This window comes from Nerophis ophidion, linkage group LG26 (genome assembly GCF_033978795.1).
Source record: "Nerophis ophidion isolate RoL-2023_Sa linkage group LG26, RoL_Noph_v1.0, whole genome shotgun sequence".
Taxonomy (NCBI): Eukaryota; Metazoa; Chordata; class Actinopteri; order Syngnathiformes; family Syngnathidae; genus Nerophis; species Nerophis ophidion.
The window spans coordinates 29,719,877-29,740,984 of NC_084636.1; the positions used below are offsets into that span (position 1 = coordinate 29,719,877).

General features: G+C 39.4%; 2 protein-coding genes across 5 annotated transcripts in view; both read right to left on the bottom strand.

Moving 5' to 3' along the window:
• The window catches only part of ghrhrl (growth hormone releasing hormone receptor, like), a 67,416-nt gene extending 64,710 nt beyond the window's left edge, over positions 1–2,706 (bottom strand). For both annotated transcript variants that reach the window (XM_061888324.1, XM_061888323.1), the window contains exon 1: positions 1,715–2,706. In XM_061888324.1, the coding sequence (XP_061744308.1) occupies positions 1,715–1,783 (69 nt within the window). In that variant the 5' untranslated portion in view covers positions 1,784–2,706. The remainder of the gene's footprint in view (positions 1–1,714) is intronic.
• A 150-nt stretch (positions 2,707–2,856) lies between these two features.
• fyco1a (FYVE and coiled-coil domain autophagy adaptor 1a) overlaps positions 2,857–21,108 on the bottom strand; it is a 44,856-nt gene continuing 26,604 nt past the window's right edge. For 2 of the 3 annotated variants that reach the window (XM_061888320.1, XM_061888321.1), the window contains exons 12-18: positions 18,087–18,239; positions 17,795–18,024; positions 14,755–14,911; positions 7,342–7,434; positions 7,059–7,269; positions 4,738–4,847; positions 2,857–4,567 (exon numbers count right to left, since the gene is read on the bottom strand). In XM_061888320.1, coding sequence (XP_061744304.1) covers positions 4,492–4,567; positions 4,738–4,847; positions 7,059–7,269; positions 7,342–7,434; positions 14,755–14,911; positions 17,795–18,024; positions 18,087–18,239 — 1,030 coding nt within the window. In that variant the 3' untranslated portion in view covers positions 2,857–4,491. Of the gene's footprint in view, positions 4,568–4,733; positions 4,848–7,058; positions 7,270–7,341; positions 7,435–14,754; positions 14,912–17,794; positions 18,025–18,086; positions 18,240–21,108 lie in introns of those variants that run through there. The other variant, XM_061888322.1, reaches the window with a different exon arrangement.

Consider the following 21,108-nt stretch of genomic DNA (forward strand, 5'->3'; position numbering starts at 1 on the left):
AGTGCATTCAATTGAATATCGGTTGAAAAGGATTTGCAAATCATTGTATTCCGTTTATATTTACATCTAACACAATTTCCCAACTCATATGGAAGCGGGGTTTGTGTATGTATATATATATATATATATATATATATATATATATATATACTGTAATGGAAAATGTATAATGTTCACAAACAATTACAAATCTAATAATAATACTTTATGTATTTATTTAATGGATTTACTAAAGTCATAATTTCTACATGCAAGTTTTCAAAATCAATGAAAACTAAATAAAAATATTTTTCCTTTTTTTTAATCTGAAAATAGAAAATGTAATAAGTTAAATAAAATAAACGTGACAAAAACTGCAAATAGAAAAATTAAACTGTTGATTAATCTGCAGAGGATTGCCCTATAGCAGGGGTCACCAACGCGGTGCCCGCGGGCACCAGGTAGCCCGTAAGGACCAGATGAGTAGCCCGCTGGCCTGTTCTAAAAATAGCTCAAATAGCAGCACTTACCAATGAGTTGCCTCTATTTTTTAAATTTTATTTATTTACTAGCAAGCTGGTCTCGCTATGCTCGACATTTTTAATTCTAAGAGAGACAAAACTAAAATAGAATTTGAAAATACAAGAAAATATTTTCAAGACTTGGTCTTCACTTGTTTAAATAAATTAATTAATTTTTTTACTTTGCTTCTCATAACTTTCAGAAAGACAATTTTAGAGAAAAAAATACAACCTTAAAAAGGATTTTACGATTTTTAAAACACACATACCTTTGAAATTCCTTCCTCTTCTTTCCTGAATATTTAAATCAATGTTCAAGTAAATTTATTTTTTTTATTGTCAAGAATGATAAATACATTTTAATTTAATTCTTCATTTTAGCTTCTGTTTTTTCGACGAAGAATATTTGTGAAATATTTATTCAAACTTGTGATTAAAATTCCAAAAATATATTCTGGCAAATCTAGAAAATCTGTAGAATCAAATTTAAATCTTATTACAAAGTGGATTTTAACCTATTTAAAACATGTCATCAACATTTTAAAATGAATCCTAACCAGAAAAAATGACTAATGATGTTCCATAAATTATTTTTTTTATTTTTTCAAAAAGATTCGAATTAGCTTGTTTTTCCCTTCATTTTTTTGGTTGAATTTTGAGTTTTCATTTTTTTCGTGTTTTCTCCTCTTTTAAACCGTTCAATTAAATGTTTTTTTCATCATTTATTCTCTACAAAAAAAACTTCCGTAAAAGGAAAAAAAAATGTACGACGGAATGACAGACAAAAATACCCATTTTTTAATATACATATGTATATATATATATATATATATATATATATATATATATATATATATATATATATGTAAGGTAAAATGAACAAATTGGCTATTTCTGGAAATTTATTTAAGTGTGTATCAAACTGGCAACCCTTCGCATTAATCAGTACCCAAGAAGTAGCTCTTGGTTTTAAAAAGGTTGGTGACCCCTGCCCTATACATTTTTTATAAGTCAAAATCGTCCTTACCATGCACCTTTTCTATTAATGTATATCAACATAATATACATTTTCATTCAAGTCGATATTGAAATAAAAACGATGGGTCAGCTGCCATTTAACTTTACATTTTCTAGATGGATGTCACGCATTCTTCACACCAGAAATCCATATCCATCAAATAACACCAAAGTGTAATAACGGAGGATGTACTCACAGCAGGAGCCAAGCAGAGCGTGAGGAAAGTCCCTTTGGTTTGCATCCGCAACATGTTGGCGTGCAGCATGCTTGTGAAAAGTGGAAACCACGCTGGAAGCGGCTGTGGATGCTGAGCCTCTTTCTCTCTCTCTCTCTTAACTCTCCATGTTAATAATGGAGATCCACCTGTCAAGCTCAAAAACTACAAGATGTCAACGTTTCTTGGTGTGGGTTTTCAGAATAAAAGCATTGAGAGACAACATTGAGGAAATACGAGCAAGATTTCTGAATGAATGCTGATATACAAAAATATATACAATACTAAATATGAGTACAGTATGAACTCAGACATTTCATTAAGTGAGTCTGCACAGCCTAAAGCAATGAGACATTTTTTGTTTCAATATGGCAAAAAAAAAAGATACAACATTTTCAATACAATAGGGTGTGGCCCCTAATAAAAACATAATTGTAAACACAAGAGTAACACATCTGCTGAAAGATGCTGATGATTTCTCCACTAAAAGCTCAGCTTGAGTTTTTTTTAGGAAGACATATTTAACAATTACCACAACGTTTTACCTCTCATCAGCCCAAATTCAACCCATCATCCCTCAGAAGTCCTTGTTGCAATATGGCAAAAAAAAAAACAAGATACAACATTTTCAAAACAATAGGGAGTGGCCCCTAATAAAAACATAAGTGTAAACACAAGAGTAACACATCTGCTGAAAGATGCTGATGATTTTTCCACTAAAAGCTCAGCTTGAGTTTTTTTTAGGAAGACATATTTAACAATTACCACAACGTTTTACCAATCATCAGCCCAAATTTAACCCATCATCCCTCAGAAGTCCTTGTTGCAATATGGCAAAAAAAAAACAAGATACAACATTTTCAAAACAATAGGGAGTGGCCCCTAATAAAAACATAAGTGTAAACACAAGAGTAACACATCTGCTGAAAGATGCTGATGATTTTTCCACTAAAACCTCAGCTTGAGTGCTTGAGGTTTTTTTTAGGAAGACATATCAAACAATTACCACACCTTTTTACCTCTTATTAGCCCAAATTTGACCCATCATCCCTCAGAAGTCCTTGTTTTACAAGTTTAGTATTGATTGCAGCATGTATTTGCAAGTAAAGACATTGATAAACAGATTGCATCATGTGAACGTTTTATATTTTCTTCAACAAGTGCAGCTGTGTAGACAAAATATGAGTCTTTGCGTACAAATAGAAAAGATCTACAAAGTTATGCCCTTTGTATTTTAGCAAGAAAAATGTAGTGTCTTCAAGACAGTTTTTTTGCGTTCCAAAAAACACAGAAGTACAAGGAAAGCGGATGCTATTTAAAAAAGATGGCAAGAAAAAGACATCAAATTATAGTCAAACCTACACACTCACAAACATACACAAAAGTTGTCTTCCTCACTGCTTTTCACAGCAGGCGTCAAGGTGCACTACAATTCCTGCCAATTAAGAGTCAACAGGCACTTGGAGGCAACAGTCAGTAAAATACTGCAATGTGTTGTCTTATCTCTTTGTAGGAAGCAAGAGGGCGTTATTTTTTTTTCTGATTCTTTTCAATGTTTTACTTTCCAAATCCATGAAATGATGACTGCCTCCTAGAAGTGCGTGATGTTTGACCTCATTTTGGGAAATTGAATGGGAATTGGAAGACATAGGAAAAAACATAAAACTGTAGAAATAAAATAAAAACAAACCAAGCCAGTGTCATAATAGGCTGCTTTTACAAATACATTTCTTTTGGCTAGTGTTATTCCACCGTAAATGCTCCAATTAACACCTCATTTCAGTTAATCAGTCTCCTAATTTGTGTGGGCGCATGATGAACAAAATCAAATAACCAATGGGGTTATTTTAACAGTGTTAACAGATGTGGCTGTAGGCAACCTCCTGATGCAGTTTGTCTTCAAATTAACGTCATAAAAGTGGTTAAACTTGACCAATAATGTTTATCTACCTATTTATGTGCTTCAAAATGTGTTTCATTCATGTTTCCAAACAAATCATCAGCGGTGATAATGCTGACTATGCAGTTTGCTCCATACTGCTATGACAATTCTGGTTCTGTTGCTGCTGTATTGTGAAATTTACTTTCTAAAAAATGACCATGTGTTCAAAGAGAGCTATGTTTTCCTTTCCACTTTCTCATGCACCCCGAATTACTTTACAAGTTTAAAAACCGTAGGAACAATTTGTTTTCAAATTTTTAAAATACCAGCCTTACCGGCGTCCAGTTTGTGGTTCAAATAGACGATTAGGCTATAATTTGAGCATTTATGGCAAGACACATTCATATGAAACAAAGTTGTGTCAACAACAAAATAATATTATTAGTCAATTTTTTTCCTGAAAAAAAAATAATTCATGTATCTCCAACTTTTGTGATTTTATTTTTTTTTGTAAAAATGTTTTTCATATAAAAGCATCACAATATTTGGAGATACATGCCTTAAAGTTCAACACGATGAGGTGCTATATTTCATATTGCTAGTGTAACTTTTGAGTTAATTCTTACTTAGCCATATTGTAACTAAAAAAACATCACTTGGTGGATATGTGAAAAATGTTAGAGATAAAAAGGCTTCACTTGTTTATGAAATCAACAATCGCTGTACAAAGAAAAGCAGATCTCTCCGAGACACAAACGTCAGAGATACATTTTTGCAGTGGTCAGCGACAAATTTTTTTTTATAAACATCTCTTCTAACACTTTTATCCCTTTGGTTGCCATGGTGATACTTATGCAACAACACTGATGCTAAAGCTTCAGGGGCAGTCGCTTCCATCGTAGATGATGGGCTTTTCCATGGTCAGATGGTAGAAGACTTTCTTAGAGATAAACCTGCGGGGGGGGAAAATTTTTTGCATGAAAACGGGTACAATCCAATTAGCGGGAGTATGAAGCAAATACAACAGCTGGCAAACTGTTGCAGGAGTTTAGTTTTTTAAATGGCTCATTCCCAAGTGTCCAAACACTCAAGATGGCGAGAGAGTTGCAACACGGCGCCTTACCGTGAGAAGGAGTTGTCGAAGATGAGCATGTACGTGCCGGACCGACGCACTTTCAGCTGCCCTCGGATAGTTTCTTTGTGAGAATTGCAGCGCGTCAGAGGAATAAGAACCTTAACAACAAAAGACAAAGAAACGTTGGGATGCGGGTGGAATTCAATTTTCACCTGATGTTAATCAACACAATCAAAACATGAGTTATGATTATTACCTGTAGGGGGCGCAGCGATGTATTGTGTGGTAAGTTAAGCTTTGGGACCCCATTTTGTTTATTAATGTTTACACTGACTATCTGTCATTTGGATTACTTGTTGGTCGGTTCCAAAATATTCAGGGGTCATAGTTGTTGTACACTCACCTCTATTGAAATGATTGCCAAAACTCCCCAAACACACAAAAATGTATTTACTCATGCACAACGATTCGCAAGTGCGCATGGTGCCGTTTGACAAAAATAACAAAGAAGAAGCAAAGTGGGGAAGGAAATGGCGGACAGAAGAGAGCTTAAACTTACTTTCCGTATGTTAAAGGGACACTGCACTTATTTTTGGAATTTTGCCTGTTGTTCACAATCATTATGAAAGACACGACAATGGATGTTGTTTTTTTGCAATCTAAATATTAAATAAATGCGATCAAAAGTTGGCCTACAATGGAGCCTATGGGTGCCACGCAATTCCGCCTATTAAGCCCTTAAAAAGACATCCAAACACCTCCATTGATGTTTTATATACATGACGTAAGTGTGGAAGTCGTTTCCTCGCGGTCCCACTGACAGACACTTTACAGGAGCCAAGCGTGCCGTTTTAACAAAGTTTTAATGCACATATTTTTTTATCAAAGTCTTTTTGGTTCGCGGAACGTGACCTTTCAGTCGCGTCCGTATCCTCTCTCTCGCTGTGCTCCCGGCTGCTCACTGTTAAAGACAACAGATGATTAGACTACCACTAATCACTTGCCAGCTGTGTCTCGCAGTCAGCAAATGCCCCGCCCCTATCCGATGGTGCTCCGCCCTCAACAGAGGCGGTGACCTTTGCTCCTGCGGGCGCGTGGATCACACTCTCCCTCTACAGTAAGTATATATGTAATGTAGTAACAGGCACATTCATAATAACATTTAATATTTACGTATTTTGATAATTCTAAGGATACGCGGTGCATTAATTTGCTTTTTTTTTCTGTATCACTGATTATTACTCACTTTAGATGTCATGAGAGCCAACAAACATAATAAAACATCACTTACTGTGCAACGTCTGCTGTCATTAGAATGCCGATTGCTAGGATGTTCCCATTATAATTTAGATGAAGAATTTCTCCTCATGAAGAAACGGGGTGGGGACGCACGGGGAGTGGGGGAGGAGGGGGTACACGCGTCTTTTCATGCCGTCCTCACAAGTTTAGGGTCCTAAATGACTGTTTAAGTGTACCAACTTGCCGAAATACCTACTCAGACGTCTCATGTCCAGGTGAGATACATGATTCCATCCATCCATTTTCTACCGCTTATTCCCTTTTTGGGGTCGCGGGGGGCGCTGGCGCCTATCTCAGCTACAATCGGGCGGAAGGCGGGGTACAACCTGGACAAGTCGCCACCTCATCGCAGGGCCAACACAGATAGACAGACAACATTCACACTCACATTCACACACTAGGGCCAATTTTAGTGTTGCCAATCAACCTATCCCCAGGTGCATGTCTTTGGAAGTGGGAGGAAGCCGGAGTACCCGGAGGGAACCCACGCATTCACGGGGAGAACATGCAAACTCCACACAGAAAGATCCCGAGCCTGGATTTGAACCCAGGACTGCAGGAATTTCGTATTGTGAGGCAGACGCACTAACCCCTCTGCCACCGTGAAGCCAGATACATGATTCATGATCTACAATAAACTTACAGGGAGCAAAGAAGCGAGGAAGGAGGTGACCACTCGATGATGTAAACATAGGGACACGCAGAAGTGATCACTTCGTCGCTATAAATAGTTTGTCTGCGTTAGAGCTTGTAATAACAATATCACTAATACTTGGTTAACAGTCAAATCATGAAATGTAAATGGAATGTTGTTGGCGCTTTTTGGATGGTTATCTATTGGATTTTTTGGACGAAATTGAGGACCTTTTCAAGTTAGAGAGAACTCATCACCACCATTATTACTGAATCAGCAGCTCCTGCTGCTGTGTAGTGAAATATACTTACTAGTAAAATGAAGTTGTTTTATTACCTCATCTTCAATTATTGCCTGCTTCCGATATAAGCACTCTAAATTAATAGACTTTAGCTTAGTGAGGACCTGAGCAGAATAAACATGGGTCTGTAACTACCTTTGACTGCTCCACCTGAGAGTCAGAAAATTCCTGGTAGACCACACTAAAGGAGATGCTTTTAGGTTCAGAGGAAAACATCCAACTGATGGTGAGCCCACAGTCGCCCACGGCAACCGTCACCACGCTGTAACAGCTGGACTTGATGAAGAGTTCCCGGGAGCCGTCGCCAAACTGGGAAATATCGTCGATGCTCAGCGGCACGGCCATCCTGAGAGGAGTGTCATGCAGAGAAGGTGTTGCATAAAAATCAACTTGTTAAAAGCCACATGTCAGCACTCACGTGAGTTCTCCTGATTTGAGAAGGTTGATTTCCGAATCCTGCAGTGTAGAATTGTTCTCCTCAGGGTCGTCAGAGGTTATATCTCCTACACCTCTGCAAAAAGAAAAACAACTATTAACTTTTTGATCCTCAAGGTCCAAGAGTAGGCAAGATGTCTCAGTGAAACCCTCCAGCATAATGACTTTGCATCTGGTTTTTCACCCACAGGTCTGTGGGGCAGTACAGTTTAAAGGACCAAACCAATTTGATAAAGTAATCTTCAGCAAACATCACCACTGGAGTTTTTTTTTTTGTCTGGGGCTTTCAATCCCTTCTTAGAAGGCAATGAAATGTGCTCTGTCGTCATGGAGATGTCATTATGTAGCCATCAGCAGCCAACTCTCACCACTGATAAATATACTCATATGTAGTTGAAAGTGCACCTGCGAGCCAGTGGAGATCATTTTAACCATGTCCAAGCTCAAGACTGAACCAGTGTCAAAGTTTGCAATCTCCAGCTGTATTAGTATTCTCAAAACAACACTGTATTTGCAAAGAAGCCAGATGTCACCATGAACTTACAGTGATGGGACTAAAGCTTTCATGAAAGGTCCTCTATTATGCAGAAGTGACTTTTAATGTTGAAAATGTTGTAACAGTAGTATGTGTCCCTAGGGCAGAGGTGGGTAGTAACGCACTGCATCTATTATTTACTTATGTAACATTTTTGGATAAAGTAGTATGAATGAACTTCCATCCATCCATCCATCTATCCATCCATACTAATGGTATCATAGCAGTAAAATGAAAAGTGTGCTATTCAATTTATCCCGAGTTATATAGATATTTTGATGTGGAACATGTTAAATCCACACATTTTGTTTTTAGGAGTGACTTTATCTCACAAATAAAAGCATCTGACTGGCTCTTCTTCATAACTAATCTCCTACCCTCTTTCTACGTATGCTATTAAAGAACTGTGATTGGATATATATCAAACTTATCTCACCCATCGACAAAACAAAAATAAATATGATCGGATTTTGTTTCTGTCAATATTTTCGTCTTGTTTTATATGTTTACCAACACGTCAGTTAATTGTTTAAAGGCCTACTGAAACCCACTACTACCGACCACGCAGTCTGATAGTTTATATATCAATGATGAAATCTTAACATTGCAACACATGCCAATAAGGCCGGTTTAGTTTAATAAATTGCAATTTTAAATTTCCTGCGAAGTTTCCTGTTTAAAACATCGCGGTATGATGACGCTTAGTTGTCGCGTGCTTGTGACGTTATTGGTTGGAGCGGACATTTTAACCCAGCACCACTCACGGCTAAAAGTTGTCTGCTTTAATCGCATAATTACACAGTATTTTGGACATCTGTGTTGCTGAATCTTTTGCAATTAGTTCAATTAATAATGGAGACTATAAAGAAGAATGCTGTTGGTGGAAAGCGGTGGATTGCAGCTGTCTTTAGCAACTAAAACACAGCCGGTGTTTCTTTGTTTGTTGTGAAGCTTTAATATAGAACAGAGAGGTCAAGCGAACATGTTTCTCTACCATATGCCAACCAGCAGGTTTCGGTGAGAAAATTGTGGTAATAAGTCGGCTCTTACCGGAGACATGAGCAGAGCTTGCATCCTCCTGCAGCTGTCAAAGAGGCAGCTGCGACTTTCTTGGCTCCTCCATCGCTTCCATCAGAGACACTGGCGGTCACCACACCCCTTTTATTTATTTATTTTTCTTCTTTTTTCTAGTGCTTCACTCTAACTTTCCTCATCCACGAATCTTTCATCCTCGCTCAAATTAAAGGGGACACCGTCGCTCTCTCGCTCCGAATCGCTCTTGCTGCTGGTGGCTATGATTATAAACAATGTGAGGATGTGAGGAGCCCTACAACCCGTGACGTCACGCGCACATCTTCTGCTACTTCCGGTACAGGCAAGGCTTTTTTACTAGCGACCAAAAGTTGCGAACTTTATCGTCGATGTTCTCTACTAAATCCTTTCAGCAAAATTATGGCAATATCGCAAAATGATCAAGTATTACACATAGAATGGACCTGCTATCCCCGTTTAAATAAGAAAGTCTAATTTCAGTAGGCCTTTAATGGTCTTAGGCCATGTTCACACGAACACGGATAGTTTCAAAAATGCTTAAAACGATCGCCATCCAGACAAGTGTAGTTCCAAGGCTGTTTATGTCTACACACAAACGCCTGCTGTCATGCACATGGTTCAATCAGAAGCCTGAAAAGGCAGCAAAAGCTGACTTGGTGGCATTACACTTCTATTTTTATAATGTTTATTTTGATATACTTGATTTAAAGATACATGTACATTATCTTTAAAACCAGCCAGCACTTACACAGAGCCCTGCAAAACTTTCATGGAATTATAATGCATTTAATCATCACTATATTAATATTATACATTTGCAATGAAATATATATTGGCTTCAGCATCAGTACACTCTAACAAGAAGGAAAGATACATTATATCATGTTTTTTTTTAGTCCCTCGGACCCGTTTTACGCACGCGCACTGTTGCCCCCGGCTCTATCCGCACAAATGGAACCAACACACCAAAGTTAACTGCAAGATTTGTCATTAAACAATGATTAAAAACATGAGATAATGTTGCACCTTTCTTATGACACAAAGCCAAAAGTCTTGCTTGTCAAAGTTGTCCCATCAGCTGGAGGTCCGACAGTGATTGTATCCAAAACAGCTGACTCTCATTGCCGTTGGAGGAAGTTTCCTAGCCTCTTTGAAAGCCCGTTTTGATGTGTCTCTTTTGCTCAATGTAGAGTGAAAATAGCAGCATGTTTATGTTCGGACATACAGTAAGTCATTTTAGAGTGTTTAAAGACAGCAAGGCAGTGTAGGAAACAACAACAAACAACCGTGACGTCATCAGATGACTGGAAGTATTAAACATTCGTGGTTCGTATGGACATGGCCTTAATCAACATCACTTTGTTTTGATTAATTATATCTTATTTTCCCCTACTCTGATGTAAAAGACAAAACCCAAATAAAATAAACAGCTTCAAGGCCAGGGTGGGCATCGCTACCTCTGTGGGCGGGCCAGCCAATGATGCTGGGACTGCTCTATCGTTATTTTTTCTAAACCATATTTACATATTTTTGGCCTAAACTGAAGTATAAAAATGACTAAATGAACTAATAAATACCACAATATAGCTATGGTACGCTTTCAGTTCTATGAAAAATGTTACAACATACATGACCACTTACCTTTTGTCTCTCTTTATTTGCAAGTGAAATAAACAAATACATTTGGTATAGCAAACAAAAATAGCAACAAAACATATGTTTCAGGGTTCACTGCCACACACAACCACATGAATACTAACACTACACGAAGCCTGACAGGACAGCGTAATAGTAAATTGGATACTACATGCAAAGGTACACCCTTACACTCTATTCAGAGGTATGTTAGAAAAACGACATAAGAAACATGGATAAACACAGCAATATTAACGTTAGCTGCCACACATACCTTGGGCTATCGCCGCTCCGGTGTGATCCTCTGGGAAATAAGTAGTTTGCAGGCAGCGATAAATAAAGCCAGACTGAATAGCTACCCCCTTGTTTGGGTAGGAGTTCGTCCTGGGACTCCGTCTCCGCTGTTTGTAGGGTTTAAATTTCTTTTTCCGCCAGCGCATCGCCTACCCGTCCTGTCTCTATCTTTACTTACAATGATCCCCTCATGTGTGTAGTAACCCGGGTAACCCGCAACGGCGGGAGATACTGGACACAAAGCGGGCACGTAAAGCGGCGTGATGCCACAAAATCGAAAGAGAAATGTGAGCCTACATGTGAACGCATCCTTTTCTTTGAAAGAAAATATATTTTTCTCTCCTGTTTTGACACCAAATACACTGACTGAATGTGCAATTATTGTTGTTGTTACTATGAATCATCTGATGGCACAAGCCCTATGGATAAAATACAGCCTATCTCTTGAAACGATAAAAATAGAAATGGCACGATAGACATGTTTCTATCGTGCCCACAATATGTATCATCATATCGCCCAGCACTAACTACATTTGTTCAGTCAGCACTAAGCAGTACTGTACAGCACCTGTTAACATAGTTTGCATCACGTGCAGAGTTAGTGTACTGTATATGCATAAAAGTATCACTTCTAGCCCCACACATAAACTCGTCTCAAAAAGCAGTTTTGTCCTTGTGCCAGGAGAAAAACCACAGCTCAGACGGAAGCTTGTCTCCCTAGATTGCACACAAGTTTATTGATTGACTTCCTGATGCTGCATTGTTGCCAACGTGACTCTGATTGATATCATGCATCTTTTTTGAACACTGCTTTTGTCATAGTACGAGTGTAGTTTACGGAACATTGTATTTTACCAGGAAGAGAGCAGGTTACAGGTGTGGACTGGCCATTAGGATTTTTTTTAACCTCACAGCGCCCCTGACGTTTCCATCCATCCATTTTTTACCACTTATTCCCTTCAGGGTTGCGGGGGGCACTAGAGCCTATCTCAGCTACAATCGGGTGGAAGGCGGGGTACACCCTGGACAAGTCGCTACCTCATCGAAGGGCCAACACAGATAGACAGACAACATTCACACTCACATTCACACACCAGGGCCAATTTAGTGTTGCCAATCAACCTATCCCAAGGTGCATGTCTTTGGAAGTGGGAGGAAGCCGGAGTACCCGGAGGTAACCCACGCAGTCACGTGGAGGACATGCAAACTCCACACAGAAATATCCCGAGTCCGGGATTGAACTCAGGACTACTCGGGACATTCGTATTGTGAGGCAGACCGGTACCACCGTGCTGCCCTGACGTTTCCATGATTTAAATATGTAAAATTTCTCAAATAGTTCAGTTTTTTGTATTTTCACACCCACGTGTTAAGTCCAAGTGTCCATGCACAGTCTCTAATGCGACTATTGGTAATACGCCTTGTGCCTCTCGTACACTGGGGGGGCTTATTTAATTTTTAAAGAAAATAATTAGTTTTCTGGTTGACCAGTGACGTCACACTAGGCATTGCGGATCCTTGCAACTTGTTTTAAGTTCAGTTCAGTTTCAGTTTATTTAGAACATGCATATGATACAATGTAATGTACCGGTATCACACATTTCCAGTTGTTTCATTACCGCACGTCCAAAAAGGAGTAGGAAGAAGCTGAGCTTATTTAATCCTACCCCTTTTCATACAATTGCAATTTTATCCCTTTTCCTTGTTCTCTGTAACAGAACAGTGAATAAATAAATAATATACCAGAGTAAGTAAACTAATATTAAATACATGAGTAAAAAAAAAAAAAGGGTTCAAGATCCATCCATTTCCTACCGCTTGTCCCTTTTGGTGTCGTACGGGGTGCTGGAGCCTATCTAAGCTGATGTTGATCATAATTCTTGTTCTGTGTACTTTGTGAACACTTGTAGTTTGAACAGTCTCCTAAACTGAGTCCTATTGGTGCTTTGTTCGATTTATTTTTGGTTAATCCATTCCATAATTGAATTCCACATACAGATATGCTAAAAGTTTTAAGTGTTGTACGAGCATACAAAAGTTTTAATTTAGATTTTACTCTTTTGTTGAGAAGAATTTTTGTACATTCTTGGGTAACAGGTCATAGTTTGTTTTGTACATAATTTTAGCTGTTTGCAAATGCACCAAATAGTTGAATTTCAATATTTGTGATTCAAATAAATCACAAATATTCATAAGTTATGTCCGCTGCAATATTGGCACAGACTACAAATCCTCCCGTCTCTAATGGCTATGCTGATGTTAAATAGCAGACAGCATCAATAAATGATCTTGTATTGCGCTACAAACATGATGCTACCACCAAGAATGCAGGTGCGACGCAAATAAAAGACAGGCGGAAAACTTTCTCAAAGGATTTTTCGGATGAAATTAATGGAAACAAAACTTTTGAATGTCTCGAAGTTGATTTAATGGAAGGAGTTTTAAATCCAAAAGAAAAGACCGTTTGTGTATCGACTGATACTATTCCAGAGGAAGGTTGCTATTGTTCTGGACTATCTTGCCAGTTGTACGGAATGTTAATCAGTTTGGAGTGCAAAAATGTAGCATGAAGAGGTTTGTGTAGGCTTTATTATTTTCCTTTAATGTACCTGGTTCATCATCTTACGTATCATTTGGATTTCGTACAGGAGTCCGAATTAAAACGACATTGTACATTTCTTTAGCTATTTTCCTAAAGAAATGTATTAATTTTTTTCATACCATTGATTCACTTCAACATGTTCTGTTCTTTTAATTTGTGAACCAAACAAACAGTCTCATCTTCATTACAACTTTTGCAAATTTTTTTTTGAATGGTATCTGATTCCAGGTTGCCCGGCTGCACACACCCCATCGAGAGATCTGGTTTCAAATCGCATAATTCAGGTGTGTTAGCCCGACTTTTCAATAACCAAAAACGATCGGGTTAAGGCGTTACCATGGGTTTTAAAAGGCTTATTTAGAGACAAACTATTTGAGGAATCGGACTAATTTAGTGCATGGATACTTATTGACCGTTGAGAACCAAAAATAGCTTGTAAAATGTCAATAAATGACAAGGTGCTTTATATGAAGTGTATTAACAAATCAAATTGCTTTACCAAATACACCTTATTTGTTATTTTACACTAAAATAAATAATTTGTTTATCATGTACTCTTAATATTCCAAAACATACATCTACATATATTAAGGTTTGAGTCAAATAATACCAAAATTGTTTCACACAGATAAAAAACAAAACGTAAAAAACATGCATCGAATCCGTTAAAACAAGTCCCACTTCTAAACTCTGGCCACTCACAATATCGGAGACACAAACACAGCTTATAAACATTAAAACCAAAGTCAAAAAAAACGCCACGTTCCCAAAAGGTCTTGCTAGTTACTTTTAGACTGTCTAAATTTCAACATCGAGGCTGGAGTTTGGCCAACACACCATAAATCTCAACTGTGATTTGATGTGATATTAAAATCGTTGAAAAAAATACTGGGACCTTTAATTATGTCTTCCTTGCCTAAAATTGAAGGGTTTTACTTTCAGGCAAGAAGCAGCAGTGTCAACTGTAAGTCTATAGTTTTCTAAAAAGTAAAAGTGAGAGGTTCACAGCAGGGGCTAAATTATGCTATTTTTCTCACAACAGGGAACTTGTACTTCTACATTTCCTGATCCCCATCCTAAAAGGGTGGAGAAGATGAAAATAGCCACCTATGCAATTTTTCTCACAACAGGGAACTTGTACTTCTACATTTCCTGATCCCCATCCTAAAAGGGTGGAGAAGATGAAAATAGCCCCCTGGGCTGGCTGCAATCACACATTCATGATCTTTATAGGGGAAGAGAAACTGTATTAAGTGTTTAGCTTGGTGGAAACTCACATATCTAAGGATCCGGGCAGCCTTCGCTCTGGTTCCCCCTCGAAGGAGCCTCCAGTGGTTTGGGAATTGGTGTCGCTGTCGTAGACACCGTTCACCTCCTCTTCCGTGATGATGTCAAAGACGCCATCATCAGGTTTGCTGCTGTGGTCGGATAGAACTACAAAAAAGACCAGAAAACACTTGAAGCAAAATGATAAATTACAGCAATAGTTATGGTTATGTAGTTGTAAAAATACAAACCCCAAAACCAGTGAAGTTGGCATGTTGTGTAAATGGTAAATAAAAACAGAATACAATGATTTGCAAATCCTTTTCAACCTGTATTCAATTGTATGGACTGCAAAGACAAGATACTTAACGTTCCAACTGGAAAACATTATTTTTTGCTAATATCAGTTCATTTGGAATTTGATGCCGGCAACATGTTTCAAAAAAGCTGGGACAAGTGGCAAAAAAGACTGAGAAAGTTGAGGACTGCTCACCACACCCCTTTTATTTATTTTTCTTCTTTTTTCTAGTGCTTCACTCTAACTTTCCTCATCCACGAATCTTTCATCCTCGCTCAAATTAAAGGGGAAACCGTCGCTCTCTCGGTCCGAATCGCTCTTGCTGCTGGTGGCTATGATTATAAACAATGTGAGGATGTGAGGAGCCCTACAACCCGTGACGTCACGCGCACATCTTCTGCTACTTCCGATACAGGCAAGGCTTTTTTACTAGCGACCAAAAGTTGCGAACTTTATCGTCGATGTTCTCTACTAAATCCTTTCAGCAAAATTATGGCAATATCGCAAAATGATCAAGTATTACACATAGAATGGACCTGCTATCCCCGTTTAAATAAGAAAGTCTAATTTCAGTAGGCCTTTAATGGTCTTAGGCCATGTTCACACGAACACGGATAGTTTCAAAAATGCTTAAAACGATCGCCATCCAGACAAGTGTAGTTTCAAGGCTGTTTATGTCTACACACAAACGCCTGCTGTCATGCACATGGTTCAATCAGAAGCCTGAAAAGGCAGCAAAAGCTGACTTGGTGGCATTACACTTCTATTTTTATAATGTTTATTTTGATATACTTGATTTAAAGATACATGTACATTATCTTTAAAACCAGCCAGCACTTACACAGAGCCCTGCAAAACTCTCATGGAATTATAATGCATTTAATCATCACTATATTAATATTATACATTTGCAATGAAATATATATTGGCTTCAGCATCAGTACACACTAACAAGAAGGAAAGATACATTATATCATGTTTTTTTTTAGTCCCTCGGACCCGTTTTACGCACGCGCACTGTTGCCCCCGGCTCTATCCGCACAAATGGAACCAACACACCAAAGTTAACTGCACGATTTGTCGTTAAACAATGATTAAAAACATGAGATAATGTTGCACCTTTCTTATGACACAAAGCAAAAAGTCTTGCTTGTCAAAGTTGTCCCATCAGCTTTGATACTTCATTGATTGATTGATACTTTTATTAGTAGATTGCACAGTACAGTACATATTCCGTACAATTGACCACTAAATGGTAACACCCGAATAAGTTTTTCAACTTGTTTAAGTCGGGGTCCACGTTAATCAATTCATGGTACTGGAGGTCCGACAGTGATTGTATCCAAAACAGCTGACTCTCAAACCCTTATGTGGAACATCCCACAGGTGAACAGGCTAACTGGGAACAGATAAGTGCCATGATTGGGTATAAAAGCAGTTTCCATGAAATGCTCAGTCATTCACAAACAAAGAAGGGGCGAGGGTCACCACTTTGTGAACAAATGTGTGAGCAAATTGTCGACCAGTTTAAGAACAACATTTCTCAACGAGCTATTGCAACGACTTTGAGTATTTCATCATCTAAGGTCCATAATCATCAAAAAGTTTGGAGAATCTAGAGCAATGACTGCACGTAAGAGAAGATATTACGGAACTTTGATCCCTCAGGCGGTAGTGCACGAAAAAGCGACATCAGTGTGTAAAGGATATCGCTCAGGAACACTTCAGAAAAACCACTGTCAGTAACTACAGTTCGTCACTACATACCCTATGTAAGTGCAAGTTAAAACTCTACTTTGCGAAGCGAAAGCCATTTATCAACAACACCCAGAAACGCTTTGCTGGGCCCGAGCTCGTCTAAGATGGACTGATGCAAAGTGAAACTTTTCTGTGGTCTGAAGAGTCCACATTTCAAATTGTTTTTGGAAACTGTATATGTTGTGTCTTCCGGAACAAAGAAGAAAAGAACCATCCGGATTGTTATGGCGCAAAGTTCAAAAACCAGCATCTGCGATGGTATGGGGGTGTATTAGTGCCCACGGCATGGGTAACTTACACATCTGTGAGGCAGCATTAATGCTGAAAAGTACATACAGGTTTTGGAGCAACATATACTGCCATTCAAGCAACGTTATCATGGACGCCCCTGCTTATTTCAGCAAGACAATGCCACACCACGTGTTACAACATGGCTTCATAGTAAAAGAGTGCGGGTACTAGACTGGCCTGCCTGTAGTCCAGACCTGTCTCCCATTGAAAATGTGTGGCGCATTATGAAGCCTAAAATACCACAACTGAGACCCCGTTGAACAACTTAAGCTGTAAATCAAGCAAGAATGGGAAAGAATTCCACCTGAAAAGCTTAAAAAAATAATCTCCTCGGTTCACAAAGTGTCGATCAAAGGAAAGGTCATGTATCACAAGGGTAAAAATGCCCCCGAGCCAACTTTTTTGCAATGTGTTTCTGCCATTAAATTCGAAATTAATGATTTGCAAAAAAAAAAAAATGTAGTGTCTCAGCTATAACATTACATATCCTGTCTTTGCAGTCCATTCAATTGAATATAAGTTGAAAAGGATTTGCAAATCATAGTATTCTGCTTTTATTTACAAATTACACAACGTGCCACCTTCACTGGTTTTGGGTTTTGTAATTATAATCTTCAGTCAATCTTTTCACTTCTTAGACGGTATGAGTTGATGAGCTTTACAGAAGTACTGATTGATGTCAAATAAACTGTCATGCTTTGTACCTGTGACTTTGGGAGAAGGTTTATGCGAAGCGGGATCAGGGGCAGGCTGCGGCCCGGCCCCAGGAAGAGATGGCTGCTGATCAGATGGGCTAGGCTCGACCGCGGTAAAGCGCTCCACCACCGCACTGTGCTGGCTGTAACAGTCTCTGCAGCAGCGCTCCTTCTTGCCGCTGTGCTTGATCATGGCGTAGTTGTTACTGCAGTAGTAGCAGAAGATGCGGCCGCAGAGTCTACACAAAACTACTGTTATTGGTGCTTTTAAGTTAGGGTTTTAAGTTGAGCATGTGTGCACCTGCAGTGATGCCTACGCAGCCACCAGGTGAACTGGCCCTGGCAGCCCAGGCAGTTGGTGGCCTCTTTGTCCACCAACCACCACCGCTCCTCCGCCCGCAGCTTCTGTTCAAACTCCAGCGCGTCCGACTTCTGCCACAGAGCATCTTTGTCCCTGGGGAAAAGGAAAAACCATGCATTTAGGAGTTATCCGTCCAGCTGAAAAAACACAATCATATTTAGGCAAATGGTAGTACTTGTATAGCGGTTTTCTACGCCTTTTTTTTTTAAGGAGCCCAAAGCACTTTGACAGTATTTCCACATTCACCCATTCACACACACATTCACACACTGATGGCGGGAGCTGCCATGCAAGGCGCTCACCAGGACCCATCAGGAGCAAGGGTGAAGTGTCTTGCTCAAGGACACAACGGACGTGACTAGGATGGTAGAAGGTGGGGATTGAACCAGTAACCCTCAGATTGCTGGCACGGCCACTCTCCCAACTTCGCCACGCCAAGGCAAGTTTATTTGTACAGAACAATTTGTACGAAAGATAATCTAAAGTCCTTTACAGATGGATAAAATTACAAAAAAAGGTGAATAAAATCATGAATAATAAATCCTTATTTAGACAGAAAGAAGCAAAGTAGGAAGGCTATTTTGCGGATTGTTTTGCTTTTTATGTTGTTTTTTTTTCAATATTCGAAAAAAAATACGCCATTGCTAATCATGCAAATTCAACGATTACGCCATTATGTCACATCCCCCCCACCAGCAAATCCCCACTGTAGGAAATACAAAAGAAGAAGTAAGTTTCGATGCAGTAAGTTTGTGAATCTTTGGGCACCTCAAGATTGATAAGATTCAGGGACAAAGTTTGATTATAAATCGGTTATTGATGCATTTGTAATTCATGTATTTTGTATCAGGCTCCTCCATTGGCTGCTGTCGTATGAGGTAACTTATTGTGAAATTTCCGGTTTTCTGATGTGGTTGGCATACAATAGATGTAATGTAATGGAATGTAACTTTATTGTCATTGCACTTAAAAAGTTTAAAATAATTGCATTTTCAGTAGAAACTTGTCTAAGAACAGACATACTGTATATAAGATAAAACGGGAACACGTAAAAAAAGGAGGAAAAAAAGGTATACCTTGGGGGAAGGATGAGAAGGAGAAGGAAAAAAAACCTAATCCGAAACTGAGGTTCTGTTGGATGTGCTGAGTTTGAGACAAAAAGCTTGAGCAAAGCACATATATACATATTACGACAAACATAAACTTGTAAATTGTAAAGGGAGGAGGGGGTGGGCATCCGACCGGAAGCTGCTAGTAGGGGTGCTGCTCTGTCGAGGGGGTGAAGCGACAAAAGCGTGGGATGTTGGGGTTGGGGTACGTGTGTGTGGCGTGTATTTTCCGTGGATGTATTTTGTGTGTATAGGCCTGGAGAGTTGCTTTGTTCAACCTCGTTGCTCGCAGAGTGTTATCGCAATAACACAGCCAATCAGTCCAACAAATGTCAACAACAACAGCGTGTGTCTCCATGAAAGATGGTGAAAGAAATTTGGAGCTTTTTCGCTGTTCTTCAGGTTGCCACAGAAAAAAAAAAAAAATCAAGTTGGAAAATGTTTGGGGTTGAGCAAGCGAAAACAAATTCTCAATTTCTGGCCTTTTGCTTTGCAGAGCAGACAGCTTCTCCAATATTTTATCCAGTTCGCGATTTAGTTCAATCAACAAAAGTCTGAATGCCGACAGCCCTGCCCATCCTTCAATCATTTGTGGCAGCTTTGGGGTACCTTGAAAGGCTGCCACTATCTTCCAATTTGTCGATACAACAAAGCAACCATTATTCCAATCAGCAGATGTCCTGTTACCATGATTCCAAATAGGAAGATGTCTTCAACGTCGCCAACTGAAAGAATCACCGGGCACTCCACTTCTCCAAGAGTGCATCGAGTGTCTAGCAACAAATGTTACGTCAGGACAGGCAGATTCCTCCGAACCCAAGCTTCTCGTAGAGAAAACCTTGTCATATTCGCTTAAAGGCCAGTTTACCAAATCCATTGCAGATTTTGGAAAGCAGTGCAAATATAGACGGTTATATAGCAATATAGCTAAATACACGTCTAGTAACAGGGTCTCTGCAGTAGCCTGTTTAGCAACGTGCCTACAAGCAAGCAAGAGTCCTTGTTCTAATTGCCAAGAACTCTAAAACCATATAATGCCCAGACACTTTGCCCCAAGTAATTGCAGTCACGCAGCTCTATGTGTGTGGTACTGTATATACCCGTACTCGTATCATTGTCTCACAGTAGGGTTGGGCAATACTGATACCGATATTTTTGACTTGAAAAGCATTATCATTCAGTATTTTGTGAATTTGCCTCTAGTTAACAAGAAAAATGTTATGCAAATAAATAAAAAATTATAATCTAAAACAGTGTGGTTTTCGTCCTGGTCGTGAAACTGTGGACCAGCTCTATACTCGGCAGGGTTCTTGAGGGTGCATGGGAGTTTGCCCAACCAGTCTACATGTGCTTTGTGGACTTGGAGAAGGCATTCGACCGTGTCCCTCGGGAAGTCCTGTGGGGAGTGCTCAGAGAGTATGGGGTATCGGACTGTCTTATTATGGCAGTCCGATCCCTGTATGATCAGTGTCAGAGCTTGGTCCGCATTGCTGGCAGTAAGTCGGACACGTTTCCAGTGAGGGTTGGACTCCGCCAAGGTTGCCCTTTGTCACCGATTCTGTTCATAACTTTTATGGACAGAATTTCTAGGCGCAGTCAAGGCATTGAGGGGTTCCGGTTTGGTGGCCGCGGGATTAGGTCTCTGCTTTTTGCAGACGATGTGGTCCTGTTGGCTTCATCTGGCCGGGATCTTCAGCTCTCACTGGATCGGTTCGCAGCCGAGTGTGAAGCGGCCGGAATGAGAATCAGCACCTCCAAGTCCGAGTCCATGGTTCTCTCCCGGAAAAGGGTGGAGTGCCATCTCCGGGTTGGGGAGGAGACCCTGCCCCAAGTGGAGGGGTTCAAGTACCTAG